The sequence below is a fragment of the Zosterops lateralis genome, assembly GCF_965231275.1.
Source record: "Zosterops lateralis genome assembly, chromosome: 7".
Lineage (NCBI taxonomy): Eukaryota > Metazoa > Chordata > Aves > Passeriformes > Zosteropidae > Zosterops > Zosterops lateralis.
The window spans coordinates 1,686,656-1,707,508 of record NC_139767.1 but is presented as its reverse complement, the minus strand read 5'-3'; the positions used below and the strand labels follow the sequence as shown (position 1 = coordinate 1,707,508).

General features: G+C 44.4%; 1 protein-coding gene across 8 annotated transcripts in view; it reads right to left on the bottom strand.

The window, feature by feature from the left end:
- The window catches only part of AGAP1 (ArfGAP with GTPase domain, ankyrin repeat and PH domain 1), a gene marked incomplete at its 5' end in the record, with an annotated part of 302,933 nt that overhangs the window by 72,878 nt on the left and 209,202 nt on the right, over window positions 1-20,853 (bottom strand). For 6 of the 8 annotated variants that reach the window (XM_083865713.1, XM_083865714.1, XM_083865715.1 and 3 more), the window contains 2 exons: window positions 2,887-3,048; window positions 20,279-20,440. In XM_083865713.1, coding sequence (XP_083721839.1) covers window positions 2,887-3,048; window positions 20,279-20,440 — 324 coding nt within the window. The remainder of the gene's footprint in view (window positions 1-2,886; window positions 3,049-20,278; window positions 20,441-20,853) is intronic. The other 2 variants (XM_083865718.1, XM_083865719.1) reach the window with 1 other exon arrangement.

Sequence of the window (20,853 nt, the reverse complement as noted above, 5' to 3'; positions counted from 1 at the left end):
CTGCTTGGAGAAAATACCCAGAACTGCCTGAACCTGGCTGGACTCGAGGATCTTCAAGGTCTTTTCCAACCTCAACAATCTGGTGATTCTGCCTTGCACCACCACAAGCACCAGAAAATCCACAGGCTGCCAGGCTTTGGGAAGAGCAGCCTCCCCAGCCTCTCTGAGCCTTGCTAGGACGTCCTTAATGGGAATCTACAACCACTATTACTCTTTGTGAGACGCCCTTCTCCTAAAAGGACAGGGAGCTGGAGCACGGCTCATTGCCTTTCCCTTCAGCTCCCACTGACAGACGAGGCTGCCTGTCCTCGCTGTCAGCCATCCCCTCCCAGCCCCGCCAAGGATTCAAGGACCAGCAAGATTAGCTGTCTGCCCAAGGATGCCCAGAGCTCTGGGATGCCCAGAGCCCTGCCTGGAAACCCCTGAATTCTGCTCCTGTGGCCAAACCACTGCTTTTCAACAGCAGGGTTGTGCTTGAAAAGAGATATTGTAAACTTAAAAGATTTAACAAGCACTGATGCCATCCTGAGACACAACTGGCAAGTCCCAAACGGAACAGAGCACTCAGCTCAGAAGACATGAGGGAAGAAGGTCAAAGGACGCTGACGGGCTCATGCAGAGGTATAAACACTGTGAAAGGAGGTGTTGGCACTGCTGGAGTGTGTTCAGAGGAGGGAATGGAGCTGGGGAAGGGTCAGGAGCACCAGGAGGGGCTGAGGGAGCTGGGAAAGGGGCTGAGCCTGGAGAAAAGGAGGCTCAGGGAGGAGTCCCTGACAGGAGGGGACTCAGGGAGGTTGGGCTCTGCTCCCAGGGAACAGGGACAGGAGGAGAGGGAACAGCCTCAGGCTGGGCCAGGGGAGGCTCAGGTTGGATATTGGAAAATTTCTTCACAGAAGGGGCTGTCCAGCTGCCCAGGGCAGTGCTGGAGTCCCCATCCCAGGAGGGCTTTAGAAGATGTGTGGATGTGGCATTTGGGTGGTGGGCTTGGCAGTGCTGGGGAATGGCTGGACTCGATGATCTCAGAGGGCTTTTCCAGCCTAAACTATTCTACTCTCTTTAAGGCTCCCTGAGTGTTACTGAGTCGCTGCTGGCCAACAACTCCTTGCCTTTCTGGAAGCACATTGATCCCATCTCTACGAGAGGGGACAATTTTGTTGAGTTATTGCAAGAGGATTTCAGGTAACACAGTGTGATGCTGGAAGAGGAAGAGAAAACAGAGGAGGATGAAGGATGGACTCTGCAGTGAGAACAGGGACATCAGGGACAAAAGACTCAACTGCAAACCCCCCACTGCTCCCTCTGGGTCCCTGCCTGCAGCCCAGGACCACACAGGCTCCAGCTCCAGTGCCTTGTGAAAATAATCTCCCCAGGAGAAAGAAAACATATACCTATTAACTGCTCAGAAAGGGATTTTTCAAAGGCTCTCAATATCCAGCTGGCCTTGATTCATATTGACTTCAACAAAATATTCTTGGGCCAATGGTGAATGCTCTGAAAAATCCCCTCTGTAATTTACCATTGAGGTATGAAAATAAGTGCTGTAAAAGGGCTTCTTTAAAAGTAAAAAAAAAAAAAAAGACAAATTAAAAATGAAAGGTTGAACAAAAATTCGGCTTCAGGCCATAAACTAGGGGGAAACGAACAGCAAAGATAGTTAAATGACTGGAAAGAGAACACAACAGGAGCTGTTATGAAAAAAAAAGCTGATGGCTTTTTAAAAAAGGATTTGTATAGATAGCTGGGGAAATAAATTCCAGATGTGATAGAAGTGCAATTGAGAAATTAAATAAATGGAAAATAAGGATGACTAAGTAGTAGTTAACATGCCCCTTCTCAGTTGTATACTATTATCACATCTATTTTAATGTCTCTTCAGCTGTCTGCAATTGTCATCCTTTTTTCAGAACTTGTTCCAACATTCTTTGATACTGAATTAGCTGTTTTTCACTTTCCCATGCTTACAACCACATCTTTTTCTTACTCAACACTCCCCTTTTCCCACAATGTTATTCCATTGTCTCCCTTTTTCATCTCTCCTTATGTGTTGACTCCCCAGTTTCTGAGCCCTCCAACCACCCTTGTTCATCTTTTTTTTTCTGGAGCTCTTTTGGTTGAATCCTAGCATGTTTCTTTTCTTCTTTTCTAAAGCTGCAAGCATGTTTTATATCATATCTGGCTCCTGTACACATTGTTACCCCTTCAGAAGGGCATTGAACAGCTACAGCAGTGTGGAAATAGTAAGCTAAACTAAGGGAGAAAAAGAAGTTCTTTTTGGCTTTTGCTTTCTGGCTCATAAAAAAAAGAACCCAAACATTTAAACTCTCCCCTTTTCCCTTTTATCCTCAAATAACACAAGCTTTCCACGAACAGCTGAATATTCAAACAATGAGAGGCATCAGAAGTGTTGGCCATTCTAGAGCTCAGGATGTGCCTAAGGAGATGTGATAACACAAGATTTAATCATACTGAAAAAAATACGCAAGTTCTGACGTGATCTGTGGGCTACGGAGTGAACCTGAATTTTTCCTCCTTCTTAACCTTACAAGTGTGCCTCTTCCTTACCTCAACATCTAATGATGCTCCATATTAACTTGGGGACTCTGATTTATTTTAAAAAAAAAAAAAAAAAAAAAAAAAAAAAAAAAAAAAAAAAAAAAAAAAAGAGAGAGAGAGAAAAAGGTTCTAAACACATTTCAGGCAGCTGAATTCACCACCGCAATACCTCAGATGGTTCAGCTCCATCATTACAAGCTCACTCTTTAATTTCTCACAATTCCCTTTCCCTGGTGCATTCAGAGTCAAGGCTGTAGCCGAGCTAACAACACTCTTCGGAATGGCATTTTCAAAATCCAGGCTTGAATTTTACGGGTTTTTTTTGAAACCTACCTTCAGCCGTGCCCGAGATGCCGTCAGCTTTGAAGTTGCTTGTGCTTTTCTTCCGGCGGTGCTTCTTTCTGTTGGCGTGGGGGGAAGGAGGGGGGTCCAGCTTGGGGCTGGTGGTGCTGGATATGCTGGGGCTGGAACACACCGAATCTCCCAGGCCCGTGTCTACAGTTGGGTAGGGGGCAAAGAGAAGGGGAGAAAAATCAACATGCTGCTAGATTTCAGTCAGTTGATTGCTGGAATCCAAGCTACAACCCCTGGCTGTTCGCAGATACTTTCTTGGGCTCATTCACGAGATGCTCCAAACAATAGCCATCATTTTTTACAGAAAAACCCCAACTTGGCTGAAGTGCTGATTCAAGTCCTGTTAGATTAACAGGATTCAGTATCAATTTTAGGAGCAGGCCAGCTGGAATGCACAAAAGCAATGGGAAAGCACTTAATTGCTTCCAATTGCTCCTTCCTTCAAAGATCTTCCCTAGCCTCAAATTAATTTGTCTAACACTTGGACATTTTAATACATAATAACAGAGATATCCCTGCATCCTCTGGATGTTCTCTGCTGTCACTAATATCAGACAGTCACACACTGAAAAGGTGGTGACAGCAATAAAGGCAGGAAAATAAGGTAAGTCATGTACACCTGGTACAGGTAATAATTGTTTAATAAAGGGTCACTTCCTCCCTGCTCCCAAGGAAAATAAATAATTCTACATTACTCTGTTCAGTTTCCTGCTTTATTAACTCCAACAGTTTTAAGAACTGGGTCCTTCCACACAGTAAATATTCAAGTAACCTTAATACAGGATTTCCCCCCAAGGTTGGTAATATGATTTTTGTTTAATTATTGGCTTGGTTTGGATTTTAATTATAAAATTCCACATAAAACCTACACTTAAAGGAAAGCACTTGCTATTATGGAAAGTGAAGCCATTTCCAGAACCTTGCTTAAATACCATATTGCACCTTAGTGAGGTATCAGGACTGCATTTATGTGCTATATCCTTAAAATCTCCCAGACAGATATTCAGCAAATACATTCCCATGATTGCCTTTTGGGGTTAGATACTTGATGATTGGTTTTAGGATAGCAGACACAGGGAAAAGAATAAAACTCCTTATTATAAAGCTTAAGTGTAATAACAGGAGTGCATTTAAGTTTAACTTATTATGTCAGAAAAATATCAAGCCAAAGATTATTAAAAATATAGCTTTTGATTTTTTTTTATTTTTGCATAGTTAAATTCCCACAGAACTGCCTATTTGACAAAACCCAACTTATTTTGTTTTTTTTTTTCCTCCTAATAAAGTTTATTTCCTAATTACCCTCTAAGCACAGTTGTGCTCTAAGTTATTAGTGGGGGATAAATTATGTAGCTAATTGCCTGGCAAGAGAGACTAAACCAAACATTAATCTTTATATTAGGGATTTCTGCTCTTTTCCCTACATCCACTAGCTTGAAACCAGTTCCCAAAAATTTAACCCCAAAAGGGAATTATGGGAATTATACTCTGTATCAGTGTAGGAGATTTTAAGAATTTGACCCATAACTGGTGCAAGCAGTTTTCCTGGCAGAGTTTGCTGTCTGCAGGAGAGGAGGAAGGCAAACCCAGGTGAAAATCTTGGTGGGAATTCTCTCGGCCAAGGGGACCCAGATCCCTTTGGATCCATGACACAGAAAGAAGATGCAGAAGAGGGTATCAGAAACACAAAGGCATGAGCACAGATGCAATGGGGTTGCTGCCAGCCCCAAATATGGACTTCCAGCTTGACTCTGGAGGTTTCCAGTGGTGATACCCAAAGAGAAGGAAAACACCCCAGTTTGCCCAGAGAAGCTGTGGCTGCCCATAAATCCCTGAAGTGCCCAAGGCCAGGCTGGACACTGGGGCTTGAAGCAACCTGGGCTAGTGGCAGGTGTCCCTCTCTGAGGTGTTAGAACTAGGTGATGTTTAATGTTCCTTCCAACCCAAACCTTTCTGGGATTCTATGACTCAAAATGCTCCACTTCCCCCACCTCATTCCCAGCTTTCACTTTAGGAATGCTTAAACCCATCCAAGTTCATAATCTCCTGCACCTGCATCCGTCAAACAGCAAAAAAACCCACAATCCTGAGGCAACACCACAGAATACATCCTGTTAAAAACCATCAGGGCAAATCCACACACTGGTGGCAGCTCTGTCTAATTTCCAGGCCGTAAATCCCCCCAACAAAACCTGCTCGAGAGCTCTGAAAAATGAGGGACGTACGGGGTTGATGTCTGGCGTCGGAGAGCTGAAGAATTAACCTCCCGTGGTAAATCCTCGTCATCCCCAGCCCCTTCCAGGTAATAACCTGCTGTCCTTGGGTCAAACTGCTCTCAAGTGGGAGCCTGGAGCTTTCCCTCCCCCTCAACCAGCAAGGAAAGGTTGATCCCTCATAAACGGAGCCGAGCTGCTATCGCCGGTGTGTTCCTGCCCCGGATTCTCTCTGAGCCCACCCTTTGAAGATGGGAGTTATTTAACATTCCCCTGGCTTAAAATATGAGCAATCAAAAGGCGCTGGGCTTCCACGCTGTGCTCTCCCATTCCCCACTCCTTCTCTTGCCTGACAAGGTATTCTTCAAATTGAAAAGAGGGCTCCTGAAAGCCCGGGCTTCGGGAAACTGTAAATGAGTTCAGGCTTCAGCCCGCTGAATGCAATTTCATCCTCCTGACTGAATACAAATAATGCATTTTATTTGGTATCAATTACCACGCCTGAGAACAGACGACCACTGCCGGCACTTTTAAATATATAATAAAATAAAATAAAAGAAAAGAAAAAGAGGGGGGAAAAAAAAGGCAAGGAGAAAGGCATGGCAAATTAAAAAAGCAAGCGCCTCATTACTCCCCATCTCAAGCAGCTTTGACAGAGGCACTGGAACTCATAAGCCGCGTTCCACTGGGCTGGGATGGGCTGTTTTCCAGCCATCCCGCATGTTCAATGTCAGCCATTAGTTCTTCCCAATCGGGCATCAATGTTCAACACACACCCGAAAAAATATATAATACTGGTAATAATAATAACAATCTGCAGCCTCTCTGAGCTTCAATACTTGAAGTATGAGTCAAAGCAGCAGTTTCACTTTTCACTCGGGAAGCTGACAAGCATGACTAGAGGGGGAATAAAATAACATTCAGTTCGCATAAATATCAAGCGGGCTGCTTGAGACTGATGGGCCAGGAATGTATTCTTAGCCATCATTCTGGCAGACAGGCCCAAGGACACTCATAACTTATTTTACAATCATTTAGTTTCAGCTCAAGTGGAAAACGTGACAACTTATCTCTGCTGACAAGATGCCATATCGAACCTTACAATTAACTCTCCCCCGATTATCTGCCCAGCCCATCATTAGCTCTGCAGCTCTTGATGGACTGTACGGACACAGCTTCCCTTGATGATGGTTCATCATTTGCAGGGTGCAGAGTTCCATTACATGACACTGAGGACAAAACTCTCCCCTTGCCACATAGCTGGGGTTGTCCTGACCGGCACGGCCTCATTTTTGCAACTGTTCTGAAGTGACGTGCAGCAAGACGCTGCTGGAAAATGTCTTCTCCCCCAAAGGGAGCATCCTCGTGTTTCACCCCACTCCTGCTGCTGCCTGCAACCTCCAGGAGTGAGCCAGAGATGCCCATGCTCTGTCCCAGCAGCCAGGAGCCTTCCTCCCTGCCCTCCACCCCTCCCCAGCACCATTATTAACTCCTTCAGCTGGAAGGGAGAGCTGATGCAGCCACATGGCAGAACACTTGGCTTCGAAGAGACCTTAAACCCCAAATCCTGCCATGGGACACCTTCCCTTATCCCAGGTTGCTCCAAGCCCTGTCCAGCCTGGCCTTGGACACTTCCAGGGCCGTGGCAGCCCTGTGTAAGTACGTGCAGTATCTCACTCCACGCCCAAAAGCAACAAGTGACACTTGGTGACCAAATACCCCTTGAGTTATGAAGAGATGGGACATAAAAGCCCCACCCCTCTGCTCTTCACATGGTGATTTTTCTCTACAGGTACAGGACACATGGATTAAGACAGAGATTGTTCTGCTTGTGCAAGTCAAATCCTCATTTGTGAGAATTTACCAAACAAAACAAAAAAAGCAATGCAGCTTTTACTCCACAAACCAAGTGCCATGTCTGCCTCTCTCCAAGATCCATTTTGCAATTATGGTCATGAGAGAAATTCCTTTCAAGTATGAAAACTGTGGTAGAAGAAAGGAGGGGTGGAACAGAAGAAACACTTTGTCTACAACTACAACCCAGAGTCAAGAGACAGAACATTAAATGAAAACCAATCCTCAGAAGAATCTCAAGAGCTGCGCTGGTGTACTGGGCTTTATTTGCTGTTTGAAACAGTTTGATATCCTCTCCCAGTGTTACACACATCTTGTAAAAGGTAACTTTCCATCCAATTCCAACTTCCTATCTTTTTTAATATTTTGTTATTTGGAAGCTGCATGCGCTCAGCAAATGGATCTCAAAGACACCTCCATTTGTGCCCCTAAGGACTTTGTGAGTGTCCTCCTGGATTTGAAAAGGTTGGAAAATTAACAGAATCGTGACTGAATCATAGGAAGTGACCCAACAGGTCATCCTATTCCACCCCCTGCCATGGGCAGGGACACCTCCCACTGTCCCAGGCTGCTCCAAGCTCCAATGTCCAACCTGACCTTGGACGCTTCCAGGGATCCAGGGGCAGCCACAGCTTCTCTAGGCACCCTGTGCCAGGGCCTCCCCACACCCACAGGGAGAAATTCCTTCCCTATATCCCATCTATCCCTGCCCTTTGGCAGTAGGAAGCCACTGCCCCTTGTCCCATCACTCCAGACCCTTGTCCCCAGTCCCTCTCCAGCTCTTCTGGAGCCCCTTTAGGCCCTGGAAGGGGCTCTGAGGTTTCCCCAGAGCCTTCTCTTCTCCAGGTGAATACCTCCAAATTTGAGTTGTCTGAAACTCAATCCAAACCCAGAGTGTGCTTACTGGTGCCCCTAGAACAGAAAAACAGCTATCCTTGCATCCCACATTCCCAAGCCCCCACACCAAACCTGTCCAAGATACAACTCCTACAGCACCTGCAGCACCCGTCACAGCAGAGGTGCAGGAGATGCCAGCACAGGAACCAAGGAGGCCAAAGAAATGAGGGACAGTAAGCCAGAATGAGCACCCCAGGCCAGGGTAAAGGAGCTGGGGGATGGAAAATCAGGAAAAGAGGCAACATGTGAGGTACGGGAATAGCACAGCACAAAGGCTGGGACACAAAAGTCCACGAGCGGAGCTTCGTCGTTGGCCCACAGCTCCTATTCTCTCTGTCACACACACAACCCTCTCTCCTGTGTAACCATCTGCAGCGGAACCAAGGATATTCTGACCCCTTCTATCTTCGTGCCTTTTGATTTATTTCATATTTTTGTCAAATCACCTATTTACAAAAACTTGAAACAAACTCAACAGGTGACGCTATTCTCCACAGACCAAAGTCGAGCTTGATCTGGTTTACATTTTTCTTGCATCTTCTTGTTAAAATTTTCCAACAGGCTTTCAAAGTGAAATTAGACTTTTTTGTCAAGCCCAGCTCCCCAACACGGCCTTATTCTCAAGTGGCTGGAGATTGATTAATTTGGGTTTTTGATTTGCCAAAGTGACAAGAAGTCAGACGTTACAAAAGCGGGAGCAGTGAATGGGATCAATTAAAGAGCAGAGGCAGCAACACAATTAATAGCACCAGGTTCAAGAGGAGAAAGAAAGCGCTGATGACGAAAACAACAGCAACAGCTCTGTCTGCAGCAGGAATCTTTGCTGCGACCCAAGGAAGGCTGAATCCAAAGAGGGTGTTTCAGAACTTTCACTGTGCCATTAGTGCTGAAATGAAATAAGGCAAAGATGTCGGTAGCTGGTGGACTGAATAATAAAAAAATAGCTGGACACTTTCATCTTCCACACATGTGTTTTAAATAAAGGTGAGAAAAGCAATCCTTTTATTTAAACAGGGGAAGCAAGAGACTATAACTATCTGTAGTTTGTATTTCAGACCCATTTCCCTGAGCTGAGATTTTTCTGGCTGTGAAATCCACTGCTCTCCAGCTTCCCTTTACAGCTATTACCGTAAATGTGCTATCAAGTTCTTTATCTTCCTCCTCTGCCTCTGACTCAAGTTAAAGGGATGCTGCAATCGCAGTGGAATTGTGGAAGGCTAAAGTCAGGCACAGATGTACAGGACTGACACTAAAATCCTGCCAGAACTGCAGCTTGGCACAAGTCTGTGGACGTAATAAACGCCTGGGAGTGGGGGAGAAGGGGTGGCACAAGGTAACAGCCTCCAGGATGGAAAAAAAAAGGCAAATATTTGTCAAGTAGAGAGAGCTCACACCTTTGGGAAGAATTAGGTGCATCTGCTTAGCACTGAGCTGAGCTCAGCTCGGACACTCAAGCTATGGAGGGCTTAAATTAACCTGCTGCACTGAAGGAAATTAAAAGGGAACTCTGAGAAGAACTGGGGGATGGACAGCAAAGAGCCTCGGGAGTCTTCCCTTCCCCTCTCCTTCCCCGCGTTTCTGCAGCACAAATGCTTCTGCACAACATTTCTTGTGCCCAGAGCCTACAAATCTCAAAGCTGTGCTGTTATCATCAGGAAGCCCCACTGAACAATTCCTTTCCTCTTAGAGCAATTTCAATGAAATAAGGAAAACAAAGCTTCCTTCGAGACAGCCAAAGAGGGATCTCACAGCTTTTGGAGGGTCTGGCTCTCGCTGTGCGGCAGCATCTCAAGTGACCAGACCTCAGGGCATGAGCGTCCCTTCCACTTTGTGACAAGGCAGGGACATTGTCCACAGTCTTGGGAGAGAAAATTAGTCTCAAGGTGCTCAGGCACAGAGGTTGGAAGGCTTCAGTAATTTTGGAAAGACCCTCATTATCATCTCCCTTATCTAAAGGGAAGACAAGTCTCCTCTAGCTCATTTCCTACCAACAATGTTGGGCCATCATAAAGGAAGCATGAGAGCAGAAATGCAACAATAGACCTTAAAAAAAACCCCAAAAAGCACCTTTTCCCTCCTAAGGAGCAACACATTACAGTGCTGGCAAAACAGCATCCCACTCCCTGGAACCTGAAGGATGGCTGGGAAGAAAAGAAGCTCCCTTCCAAAAGAAGCTCCTTCTTTCCAGGAGGAATTCACCAGCTCCCAAAAGGAGAGGACACAGGTATTCCTACATCATTCTCTCCTGTGCTGCCAGGACCGTGACAAGCAAAGCAAAGACTGTGTTTTAGAGGACCTGCAACCTCAGAATGTGAACTGGGGATGAGATCCTAATTTTCCTCCACACATCTTGCCTGCAGCAGGTTTAGGTCAGGGATGATACAAACTACTCCCTGAGCGAGCAGGGTTTGTTAATTTATCTCATCCCCCCATTACACAGACGCATCCCTGCACTCCCCTCCTCTGCTCTGGATGTGAACATGCCCTGTGGAAAAATCAAGCCTGACAAGTTGTTTGAACACATAAGGACAACAAACCGGGAAAGAAATGCAAGTCTGGGATGCTGCAAAGATGCCACCACATCCCAAGGCAAACTAACTTCATGGCTCCTGCTGAACAGACCTACAGTCGAGATGCACAGGGAACATCCCTAATTCTTCTGGCAGAAGGTTTTCACTGGGCAGCCTCAGCCCTGTCAGCCTCCCAGTGTGTCACCCTTATTGTTACCAGCTGGGTGTACGGTGCTGTGGGCGTTGCTGTTTCCCCTGGCCATCAACTGTGAGAGGTGAAAAACAGCATGAAAGGCAGAAATCATGGGGATTCACCACAGGTAACCTGTTCATCTCAGGGAATTTGTTCCCTCCTCACATGGGAGAAAGGAGATGGATGGTCCGTTTGAAGGCACACCCCAGGTCTGGTTCAATCCCAGGTGTTGGTCTGTCAGGACCAGTCTGGATGGGGCCTGGTCCAAGTGGGAAGTTGGAACAGGATGGTCTTTAAGGCCCTTCCAACCCAAACCATTCTGTGATTCCGTGATTCCTGCTGTGATTGTTTTCTATCTCCCCCTTCTGAAGCTAGGTAGATCATCAGGCACCTCAAGCACAGTGGCCAACTGGAGAACCCTGGAGGTGTCAAATCCACCATGCCCATCCCCAGAAATGGTGATGTGGGAACAGACACATGGAGCACACTAAAAGAACACATTTGGGGTGAACAAGCTCCACCATGGTCAGGTATGTACAAGTGTGTGACAAATTCTATTTCAGATCAAAATGAGATGCATAATAAATTCACCTTAATTGCACAGAGGGGGGCAGAGCTCCACCCTGATCTAACCATCAGCACTGTCTTACTGCATAAAAAATATTCCTCATTTAACAACATTTTGCTTTGAAATAGAGCCTACAGGTCACCAGGCACTTGGAAAATAATGAATCCATGGCTTTCTGAATTGCTTCCTACTAAAATATTTACCTTGTGTTTCAAGATAGGCAAAGTAAGATAGAGAGGAAGAACTGACTCCCTTCAAAGAGATGTTCAGAGCCAGAAAGATGTCTCGTCTCTACTCCTGTACTTTAACCTTCCGTCTGTATAACCTGTGGATAACTTCAAGCTTCAAACCCACTCTGTGGTAATTGAGAAGAGGTTAGGAAACTCTCCACTGTCAGTCCACGAGACTTCAGTGACAAGCCCTAATATCAGTGTTTTGGAGGGGGAGAAAAAAAAATCAAGAGACTTTCACCATTAACATTTTCCAATTAAAGCTGAATAATTGCTGTACAGCAAATTGGCTGTTAATTGCATCATGCTAGGCAGGAAAAAGCTAAGGCTTTCCTGGTAATGTATGCCATGAGCAGCAGTGTCAGAAAGGAAGAGAAATAATGGCAGCAACACCAAGACTGCTCTTAATCAAAGGCAAAATCAAACATTTCCCTATCGCAGAGCCCCAGAGCTGAAAAGCAAAGCTCCTAAAACACAAAGCTCTGTCTTTCAGAGGTCTCATGTGGTGTAAATGCCATTGACAAACTTTTTTTTTTAATTTTCAAATTTAATCAGGCCCTCTTTCTAGCTCTTGGATAAATAAGTTGGGGCCCTTCACCAGAGAAGCCCCAGTGCACAGGATACTCCTGATGGCCCTGGCCCGTGGGTGGCACAGCCCGGGCTGCATGAAGGGGTGACATCAACTGTGACAAATGAAGGGCTTGGGCACTTGAAAGGGGAAGCTTTCCCACCTGCAGGAAGGGAAGGCTGGGGCTCTGAGCTCCAGCTGACCCCCAACAATCCCCAGGTTGTGGCCAGGGCCCGGCACAGAGGCTTCTTTCACTCCCTGAGCTGTGTGCGCTGTGAGGCAGCTTTGAAGTGTTGGATTCCATGGGGAAGGAATACACAACATCTCTTAAAAAACTCACACTCTGTGAAGTGTTGGATTCCATGGGGAAGGAATACACAACATCCCTAAAAAACCCCAGGCTCTGTGATCTGGGCTGGGGAGAAACCCAGCCCGCCAACAGCCACGCTTGAGGAGGCAACTGCTCTGCTCTTAATTGGAACAGAAACTTCATTAAGGCCGAGAAAGAATAAAAGCAGTGAGTATGTTTCCTGCACACTCTTCCTCCAGACCCTACAAAACATAAAACTGCACTCTTGTGCAATAAACAAGAATGTAACTATTACAAGCATCTGTTGGAACTTCTAGAGTGTGGATGTACAAAAAGAAGAAATCCTCAAACCAGGAATTGCTCCCATGGGAGCTATGCATGAACATTTTGCTTTCTCAGCTTTTGTAAGCCTTTATGAAACTTTAAATAAATTTAGAATTTACATTAGTAGATAAGCGTAGCTTATTTAAACTAAGATAAAAGATTAAAAAAAATAAAAGCTCACTGATTTGGGAAGCTTTTTTATTTCCCTCTTTAAGTTTTCCTTATCAACTCCTTAAATACAGAATGCACCGGGCTTATGAAATTTCAAAGCCACACTACTTGAATCGAAGAGTTTATAAAATGTCACAGTCTGCTCTGGCAGTATTATGTCTTTCCTCTATGTTTACTTGAAAGTGTGTCTCTCGATTTATAATGTTCTCTGCAAAAGCAATTTTATTTTCAAAGTCCGTAACCTCATGCAGGATATTGTGTGAATCCAGCTCATGTATTTAATTCCTTGTAATTATTGCAAATTTTTCAGATTAAAGCAACCTGAAACTGCAAACGTGCAAAATTAAAACCTTTAAAACTTATACTTGTCTAAATACAAGTGAGATTACAGGACAGCCTCCTTGATGAGGAATTCCCCTTGTCCAGAGGTGTGATCACCTTCAATGTCATACCTGTCATAAAAACGGTTTTATGTAATGATTCAAAATAATGGTTCTAATATAAAACCAGAGAAGAAAATACATTTTGCAGACTTCTAAGAGCTGTATGTGTCAAATGTGTGAGCAACACAGAACCATGCTGGGTATCCAGCTTCCTTCCTTGAGAAGTCATGACTTTAGGAAAGTGTTTATTGAACAGGGGCTTGAAGAGCTGATGAAGACAATATTCACTCTCCTCAGTATTCTGTAAGGTTAAAGCTTAAAATCCAAGAATAAAAATAAAGTGCTTTGGCTTGAGAGTTTTTTCCCTCTTTTTTTCTCCTGGGTGGGGATAACAGAGAAGGTGTGACATCCAAGCCTAGCTACAGGCAGAAAAAGCACTGATGTACTGAACACTGCCAGATAATCAAATCTGATTAATCAACATCAGTAATCAGAAATAAATCACGTTTTCCCCCTATTATAAAGAACATGCTAATTGCATTTTTACTTCAGTGTAAATCCTAAGCCAAATCAGGTGCAAAATATGTATTTAAACATCCCTAAGTAAATGCTGGGAAAACCCAGAGCTTTACAGTTCGGTCAAAAAGTTAATTTAGTCTCATAAACAATTTACTGGCAGACATTTGGCACTCCAAGCTGTGAGCAGCATTAAGATCAGCATCAGGTTGCCAATGTCAAATTACCTGAGGATGCAAAGTCATGTTTCTTGGAATCAAGAGCAGGATTTAATTGCTGAACGCAACAATTCTTTGTGTTTAAATCAGGGGGAAGAGCAGAAAGAAGAGGATCTTCAACAAGAAAAGCAGCTGGAGAATTGCAAAAACACAGCTCAGGATTGTCCTGGGTTGCAGTGTAGGATGTACACAAAGTATTTATTCTATCACCATCTTCATGAACTGTTGAAACCAGGTGGGCTACTGTTTTCCCAAGCCCCCTGCCTCTTCTGCTAATGGCCCATTAACGCCTTTGGGGTGTTTTCTGCTAATGACTTTTGGGGTGTCTTCTGCTAATGGCCCATGAGTCCCAGGTAACTCCCTCCAGGGGTTATCTCTGTTAATGGGCCATCAAGGACCCATTTCACACTTCTCATGCTATTGTGAGATGCTCTGCCCAGGGGGAGGAGCCAAGCATTCTCACCTGGATATAAGCTGGTATGTGGGACAGGGCAAGGCACTCATCCACTGGATTCCCAGAGGACCAGAGCTCCCAGACCTTTCTACAGGATCACTGTTTCAGGAAGAGCACTTCACCTGGACTGCTTCCACCATCCTGCTCAGGTTGTATTCTGACTCTGTCAGTGATCCTTTGTGTTATTGCATTTATTTTATTTTACTTTTACTTTTTTACCTTTCTTCTTCTTAAATTATATCTCTGACTTGGAGCCTCTCATTCATATTGCTTTCAAACCATAACAAGGATTTAAACAGCAGCACTGGATAAATAGAGGAGAAGCTGAGACTCAGCCAAGCTGTGCAGAAATGCCCATGGACCCAAAGTCCTCCCTAAATCTACATCATTGCAGAGTTTAAACCTCAGAGGGCTCTTGGTGCCACCACAGACACAAAGCAAAGAGAGCTGCTTTCAGATCTTTCACTCTTTGATGTCTCTTCTCTGCTGGGTACAAGGCCCGGCGGGACCAGATGGCAACAGCTCATCTCCAGCTTGGTGGTCACTGAGCTGCCAGCCATGGCCTGGATGGGCAGGAGGAAGGCACAGATCCACAAAATAGTTTAGGCTGGAAAAGCCCTGTGAGACTCTTGGGTCCAAGCCCAAACCCAGCACTAAAAGGTGTTCCTAAAGTGCCACATATTTTTTAACACTTCCAGGGATGGTGACCCCAAAGTTTCCCATTGAGCTGAGATTCCTGTGGTGTGCAGAACAGAATGGGTAAGCACTGAGTCCTGCTGCTTCCAGAGGCTAACACATTCCTGAAAATCCCAGGCAGACAGCACCAGCTGGATTCATGCTCCAAACCCCTTTTCAGAGCACTTATTTATCACCATTGCCCTCCAGGCCTTATGTTACTTTGGGGAACCACAGGCTGCAAAACCCCATCATCCCCAGCCTGAACTAAAACCAGTTTGAAAACTCAACTCCTGCAGGATCAGTAAATCCAAAAAATGACAGTTTTCTGTTTCCTCAGACAGTGCTACTCAGAATTTTTCAGTATTTCTGGTTGACTGGGCTATTTCAGGTGAGAGCTTGTCAAGAATGCCAGGTAAATTTAAATATTGGAAGTTTCCCAGTGCACAACCTCATGCTGAAAAGGGATGGTTTTCCAGAGATTGTTAAAAAGTAGTGCTTTATAACCCAAGTTTCCTCAAGGTATGTTGAGAAAGCAAAGGCAATAATAAGTTGTTTTTAGCAGCGTTTACCCTGCTGAACTGCAATAGCTTCCCTCTGGCATGAAAAGTAGAAGAATGTTCTCTTTCCTGTCCTATATGTAAGATAAAATGTAAACTGTGTGCACGTATTATACAAAGTGAATTTTATTATATTAAGCAGTAAGAACTACAGAAAACCCCAGAGTAGCTCTAAAGCAGGTAGAAAAAAAAAAAAAAAAAGAGGAGAAAATAAATCTATATTTGCTTTTCAGTCACAAATTCCATATTTAAAAAGGAGGGAAAAGCTCTTCTGACCTAAACCATCTGTATACACTGACGGAAAACAATTCTGAAATTCTATGAATCTATTTGAAATTACATAATTGATCCTGGTCAAGAACTTGCCTTTGGAATTCCAACAGCTATTAATGGTATTTTCTGATGTCAGATGCAAGTTGAACCATTTCCTTTCCCAAGGCAGAGCAGAAGGTTCCATCATTTAACCATTCCCAGCACTTAGGATCAGACAAGTAAGGCAAGTTGCAAGGTCTGCATTAACATCAACACTCCAGCGACCTCTCACACCCCATGGCACAGTGAGAACTCAATTCCACATTAATAAACCCTAACACCAAACTGTTAGAAACTCAGAAGACACCAGGTATTACAACTTCCATAAATTACAGCCCAGCTCAAATGGCCCGTACAAGCAATTGTACAGTGATAAAGCCTAAGTGGATGATATTTAAACAGATATTTGATTTACGGCAGAATTTTACATCATGCTGGAATTCAAATGACAATTTACAAGTCCAGAGACAAGAAATCCCTGCCCCATGCAAAGTGCTGTTTGCAGGGCTCGGTCAGAAGAGCTGAATGCTGAATCCTTCCCTCTGATGGTCTCAGGGCACAGAAGCCAAATGATAAAACAGGACATTTAAAAAGAGAATGAACCAAGTTGCTGCTTCATTCTCAGGTAGGAAATTACATCCTTGGTCTTCTCAGAGTGATGCCTCATAAATCTCACTTGTGCAAGGCAGCTGCCTGTGGTTCCTGGCAGCACAAAAACTTCTGATGGGGTTCATACCCCCAAACTGGGGGGTCTGTCAGGTTCTTCACAGATACACAAATTGTTTGGCAGTGCTGGGTTAAGGGCTGGACTCGATACTAACTAGAGGGCTTTTCCAGCTGTAAAAATGTTGTGATTTTATGAAAATAAGAGCTCGATTTACAGAAGAGGAATTGTGGGAGGCACAACCCAGAACAGAACTTTAAACACCCAAACAGGTCACAAATGGCTCCCCTGAGACCAGAAACCCTCCTGTTCCCCAGCAATGAGCAACTACAGATAATTCTGAGTGATTAAAAAAAAACCCAAACCCATCAAGGAGAAGATTTATCAGAGGAAAAAACATTCCAGGCTTCCAGTGGGATCCAGGAAAACCTCTGGGCCAATAGCTGCAGCAGCAGTAATTGTTCCAAATCTATCAATAAAGCTGAGCTGCTCCTTCATTGACTGCAAACACCAATTTTTTTCATGGGGGATTATAAGTTGATGTTCATGGTCTCTCTACCACCATTAGGGTGATAAACAGTTGAAACTACATCAGGATCTGACACGCAGATCAATTCTGGGTCCATAAAGAATCTACACAAGAGGTTCCTGGACAGGGATTTACTGCCCCCAGTTTTTATTCTCTCTCGCTGCTAAAATTACTTCTGTCAAGCACTTACAAGAGTATGGAGAAGAAGGGGAGGAAAAAAAAAAGGAGGAAAAAAAGCTAAAAAGAATTAATTTTTCATGTGCTGCTGGAACAGCCTTTTGAAATTTCAGGAGTTTTTAAGGCAAATATGTTCCTGCATTGGAAATGATGCTGAACAGCAGGTGGGAGTGAGCTAAATAGTGAGCCAGCAGCACGAGCTGCTCACTATCCAGCACGCAGCAATTTGAAACACCAAACTAAGCTGTCGAGATTTTCTCCCAGGGCAGTCGCGGGCTTCATGTTACCAGCGCCAAATTATATTAGACATTTAATTTTAAACCTCAGGTACTTAAATGTAAAACCTTACAACAGTAATAGTCATAAAGCAGTGGGGCATTCCATTTCAGAGAATGGATTTTTCTATTTTTCCCCTTTAATTTAACCAGCACCTCCTGTTTTGTGGCTCTGCCCACTACAAAGTAATTTATCTAATTAGGAGATGTTCACAGCTGCTTGAAAGACAGAAGCCCCAGGAAACCAAAGGTCTGGTTTAGAAGACTTTGAAAAGTTCTCTGGAGCCACACAAAGTATTAATTTAATGTGAAAAAAAGGTGCAGAGAAAAATTGAATCCCAATATGTTATTTTGTCTACAATAAAGCCACGTGACAATAAGCAGGCATATTCTCCAGTACATTGGCATTTGAATTCCAAAAGATGCTTAGCTTCTTGCTATACCTGCTGCTTTCACAGTATTAGCTTTTTATGACTAAAATTCAAAACTCTTTTAATGGAGAAAAAACCCCCAGAAATTAAAAAGGGTTTTTCATGCGTCAACTTGCCAACATAAAGGACACATCTATGAGCTTACCCAAAGATGATACACTCAGAGCAATCAATTATTCTTGAGGTTTTGTAGGAGTTTTAGAACAACACTTCTGAGTCTGCTGACCCTTAGTTGCCCAGAACTTGTTTTTAATCCAATTTTCCCTCCATATTTAATAAAAAACCCAACCTCTTAGAATTTTTTCTCTAAATATTAGAACCTCTGCAAGAAATTATTTGAGGCAGGTTTATTCACAAGTACCCACCAGTCACCTGCAATTTCAAAATAAGTATTTCATAGGTAATTCTGGCTGTCGTCTCTTTTGAGCCAGAAGTAATCCTATATGAATGCCAAGCCAGAAAAAGTTACTGCACATATGAGGCAGTGCAGAGCTGGGGTGGGAGAAAAGGTTCATTTCTCCAGGAATTGAAAACCAGCTTGGGAGCAGCAGCAGGAGCAAAAGGCAAGCGCAGCAAAGACAGCATTTTGAGGTTAAGGGGATGGAAAAAGGCAGGAATTTAGCTGCTATTTCTACTTTTTAAGATTTTATTTCTACGCTGCTTGTAGGAGTTCACTGAATTCTGAAGATTTTTCTCCCCTGCAGCCTCATTTGGGACATCTGGCATGGGGTGGCACCTGCCCACCTGCCTGCAGGGGTGCCAAGGGGCCCAGGACTGCAGCCTACAGCTCCTGCTTTCCTCCTAGAGCCAGCACCCAACAGTCCTCATCTTGCCCCAGAAAAGCTACAGGATATAAGGCACAGAAAAGCCCAAACTTTGGTCTAACCTTTTAGAAGGGAGATGGAGTTGGGGTGGATTAAAATGACAAACCAGCTCAGGAAAAAGAGGAAGAAAATATATGATTTTTAAGTGGGGAAACCAGCTCAGCATCCATGCAGGGCAATGCTGCCTCCTCTAAAAGCTTAACCAGGAGTGGGTGAGCTGGGTGGACACAGAAGAGAACAGAGTTGAAGCATTTTTTTCACTGTGCTGCTTCACAACATCCCTGCCTTCCTGCAAGAAAGTTCTTAGGCAAAATCTGGACCATTTTAATGCAAATTCTACTGAAGGTGCTGCCCCCATGTTTACAGCTCCTGAAAAAAAGTCTGTGCTTTAGTAGGTATGAATTTGATAGTTAATGCCACTCTGAAACAAGGTGACCATGATTTTAAACCCTCTGGTCTCCTAAGGTGGCACTAGAAACCTGATCAGTGTTGCTGGAAAACCCAGAGATGGTCTCAGGGCTATACTCAGATTCAGACCTTATACAGACACTGAGACATATATGGGACATGTGAAATAGTTCCCATATTCCCCTAACTGTTCCCATTTTTAGGGGCAGTCATAAGAAATAACATTGCTCCCCTTTCTCCTGACCAATTCACCCTGGTCTGGTAGCAAATATCACATCTACCCTTTAAAAACAATTATTGCTACAATCTAATAATTCCAAAACATCACCAGGAATAGTGTCTGCTCCTTTTAACACTGTTAAATGCTCCACAGAGGAAACACTAAGACCGTGCCAGGAGCGTACTGGGAAGAGCAAGAGCACAGCAGAGAAAGGACATGCTGAGGAGAAGGTCTGGAGGGTCATTTACTGCTAATACCCATCACAGAGGGCAAGGAATCTGAGTATCAAGCAAACAATTCTATTTTTAATTTCATACATTAAGGGGCTGCTCCATCCCTGGGAGCATCCAAAGTCAGGCTGGAGCAACCTGGGATAGTGGAAGGTGAGCCTGCCCAGGGCAGGGGAAGATGGGCTTAAAGGTCCCTTCCAACCCAGACCATTCTGGGATCCTAGGATTATGTACCTGAAATTAAAATTAAGCAGTATTGTAACTACAGGCTGAAAAAAGAATCGCAGAATTCTTTCAGGTTGCTCCAAGTCCCATTCAGCTGGCCTTGGACACCTCCAGGGCAGCCACAGCTTCTCTGGGCAACATCTGCAGGGCCTCACCACCCTCTCAGGGAAAGATTTCTCCCTAATATTCCAGCTAAACCTCCTCTCTTTCAGTTTAAAGCCATTTCCCCTTGCCCTGTCACTCCGTGCCCTCATAAGAAAAGTACTGCATTGATCCATTCCCCTTTTTCCTAATTCCAATTTTTCCCTCGGAACGCTGCAAGTTCAGCACCCAACATTCCAACGGGGTGGGCATAGTTTCCTTTTTTGTTTGTTTGTTAACAAGCAAGAGCACCAAAGTCCCCGTTCACCCCCCAAGCTGCAGGTCTCTTACCACTGCTAATGCCAGAGTTGGCAATGACTGTGGCCTCGCTCCACTGATCTGCACTGGAGACCGAGTAGGAGCGCTGGTGCATACCGTCCGGGCGGCTGTTGAAGGACACCAGACTGATCCCACTGGCCATCTGAGACACAGATGTGCTAGTAGTCACGTTCCCTAGGCACAAAGGGAAAACAAATCGTGTCAATAGAGAGGACAAAAGGGATTTTGCATCAGGATGGATGGGGGGTATCCCAGCAAGAGCAGGAACAGGGGTTACTTCGCCCACGCAATGACCCTCCCTGAAGCGCTGGAGCTGACAGCACTGAGAGGAGCTCCAACCCAGCCAGGAAGACAAAAATGCCAAATTGTTCATGGTATCACCTCATTCTGTTCATTCACCTCCTGGGAAACACAATCTTCCACCACCCTGCTACCAGGCACACTCTCTGGAGCTTCTCTGCTTGTTAGACTGCACACAGAAAATCAATTTATTCCTAAAAGCCACTGTTTATACAACTAAGCCAACTGCAAGAGTTTAAAACAATCCAGCTCTAAAGAATACCTGACATGGATATGTCCCCCAAGAA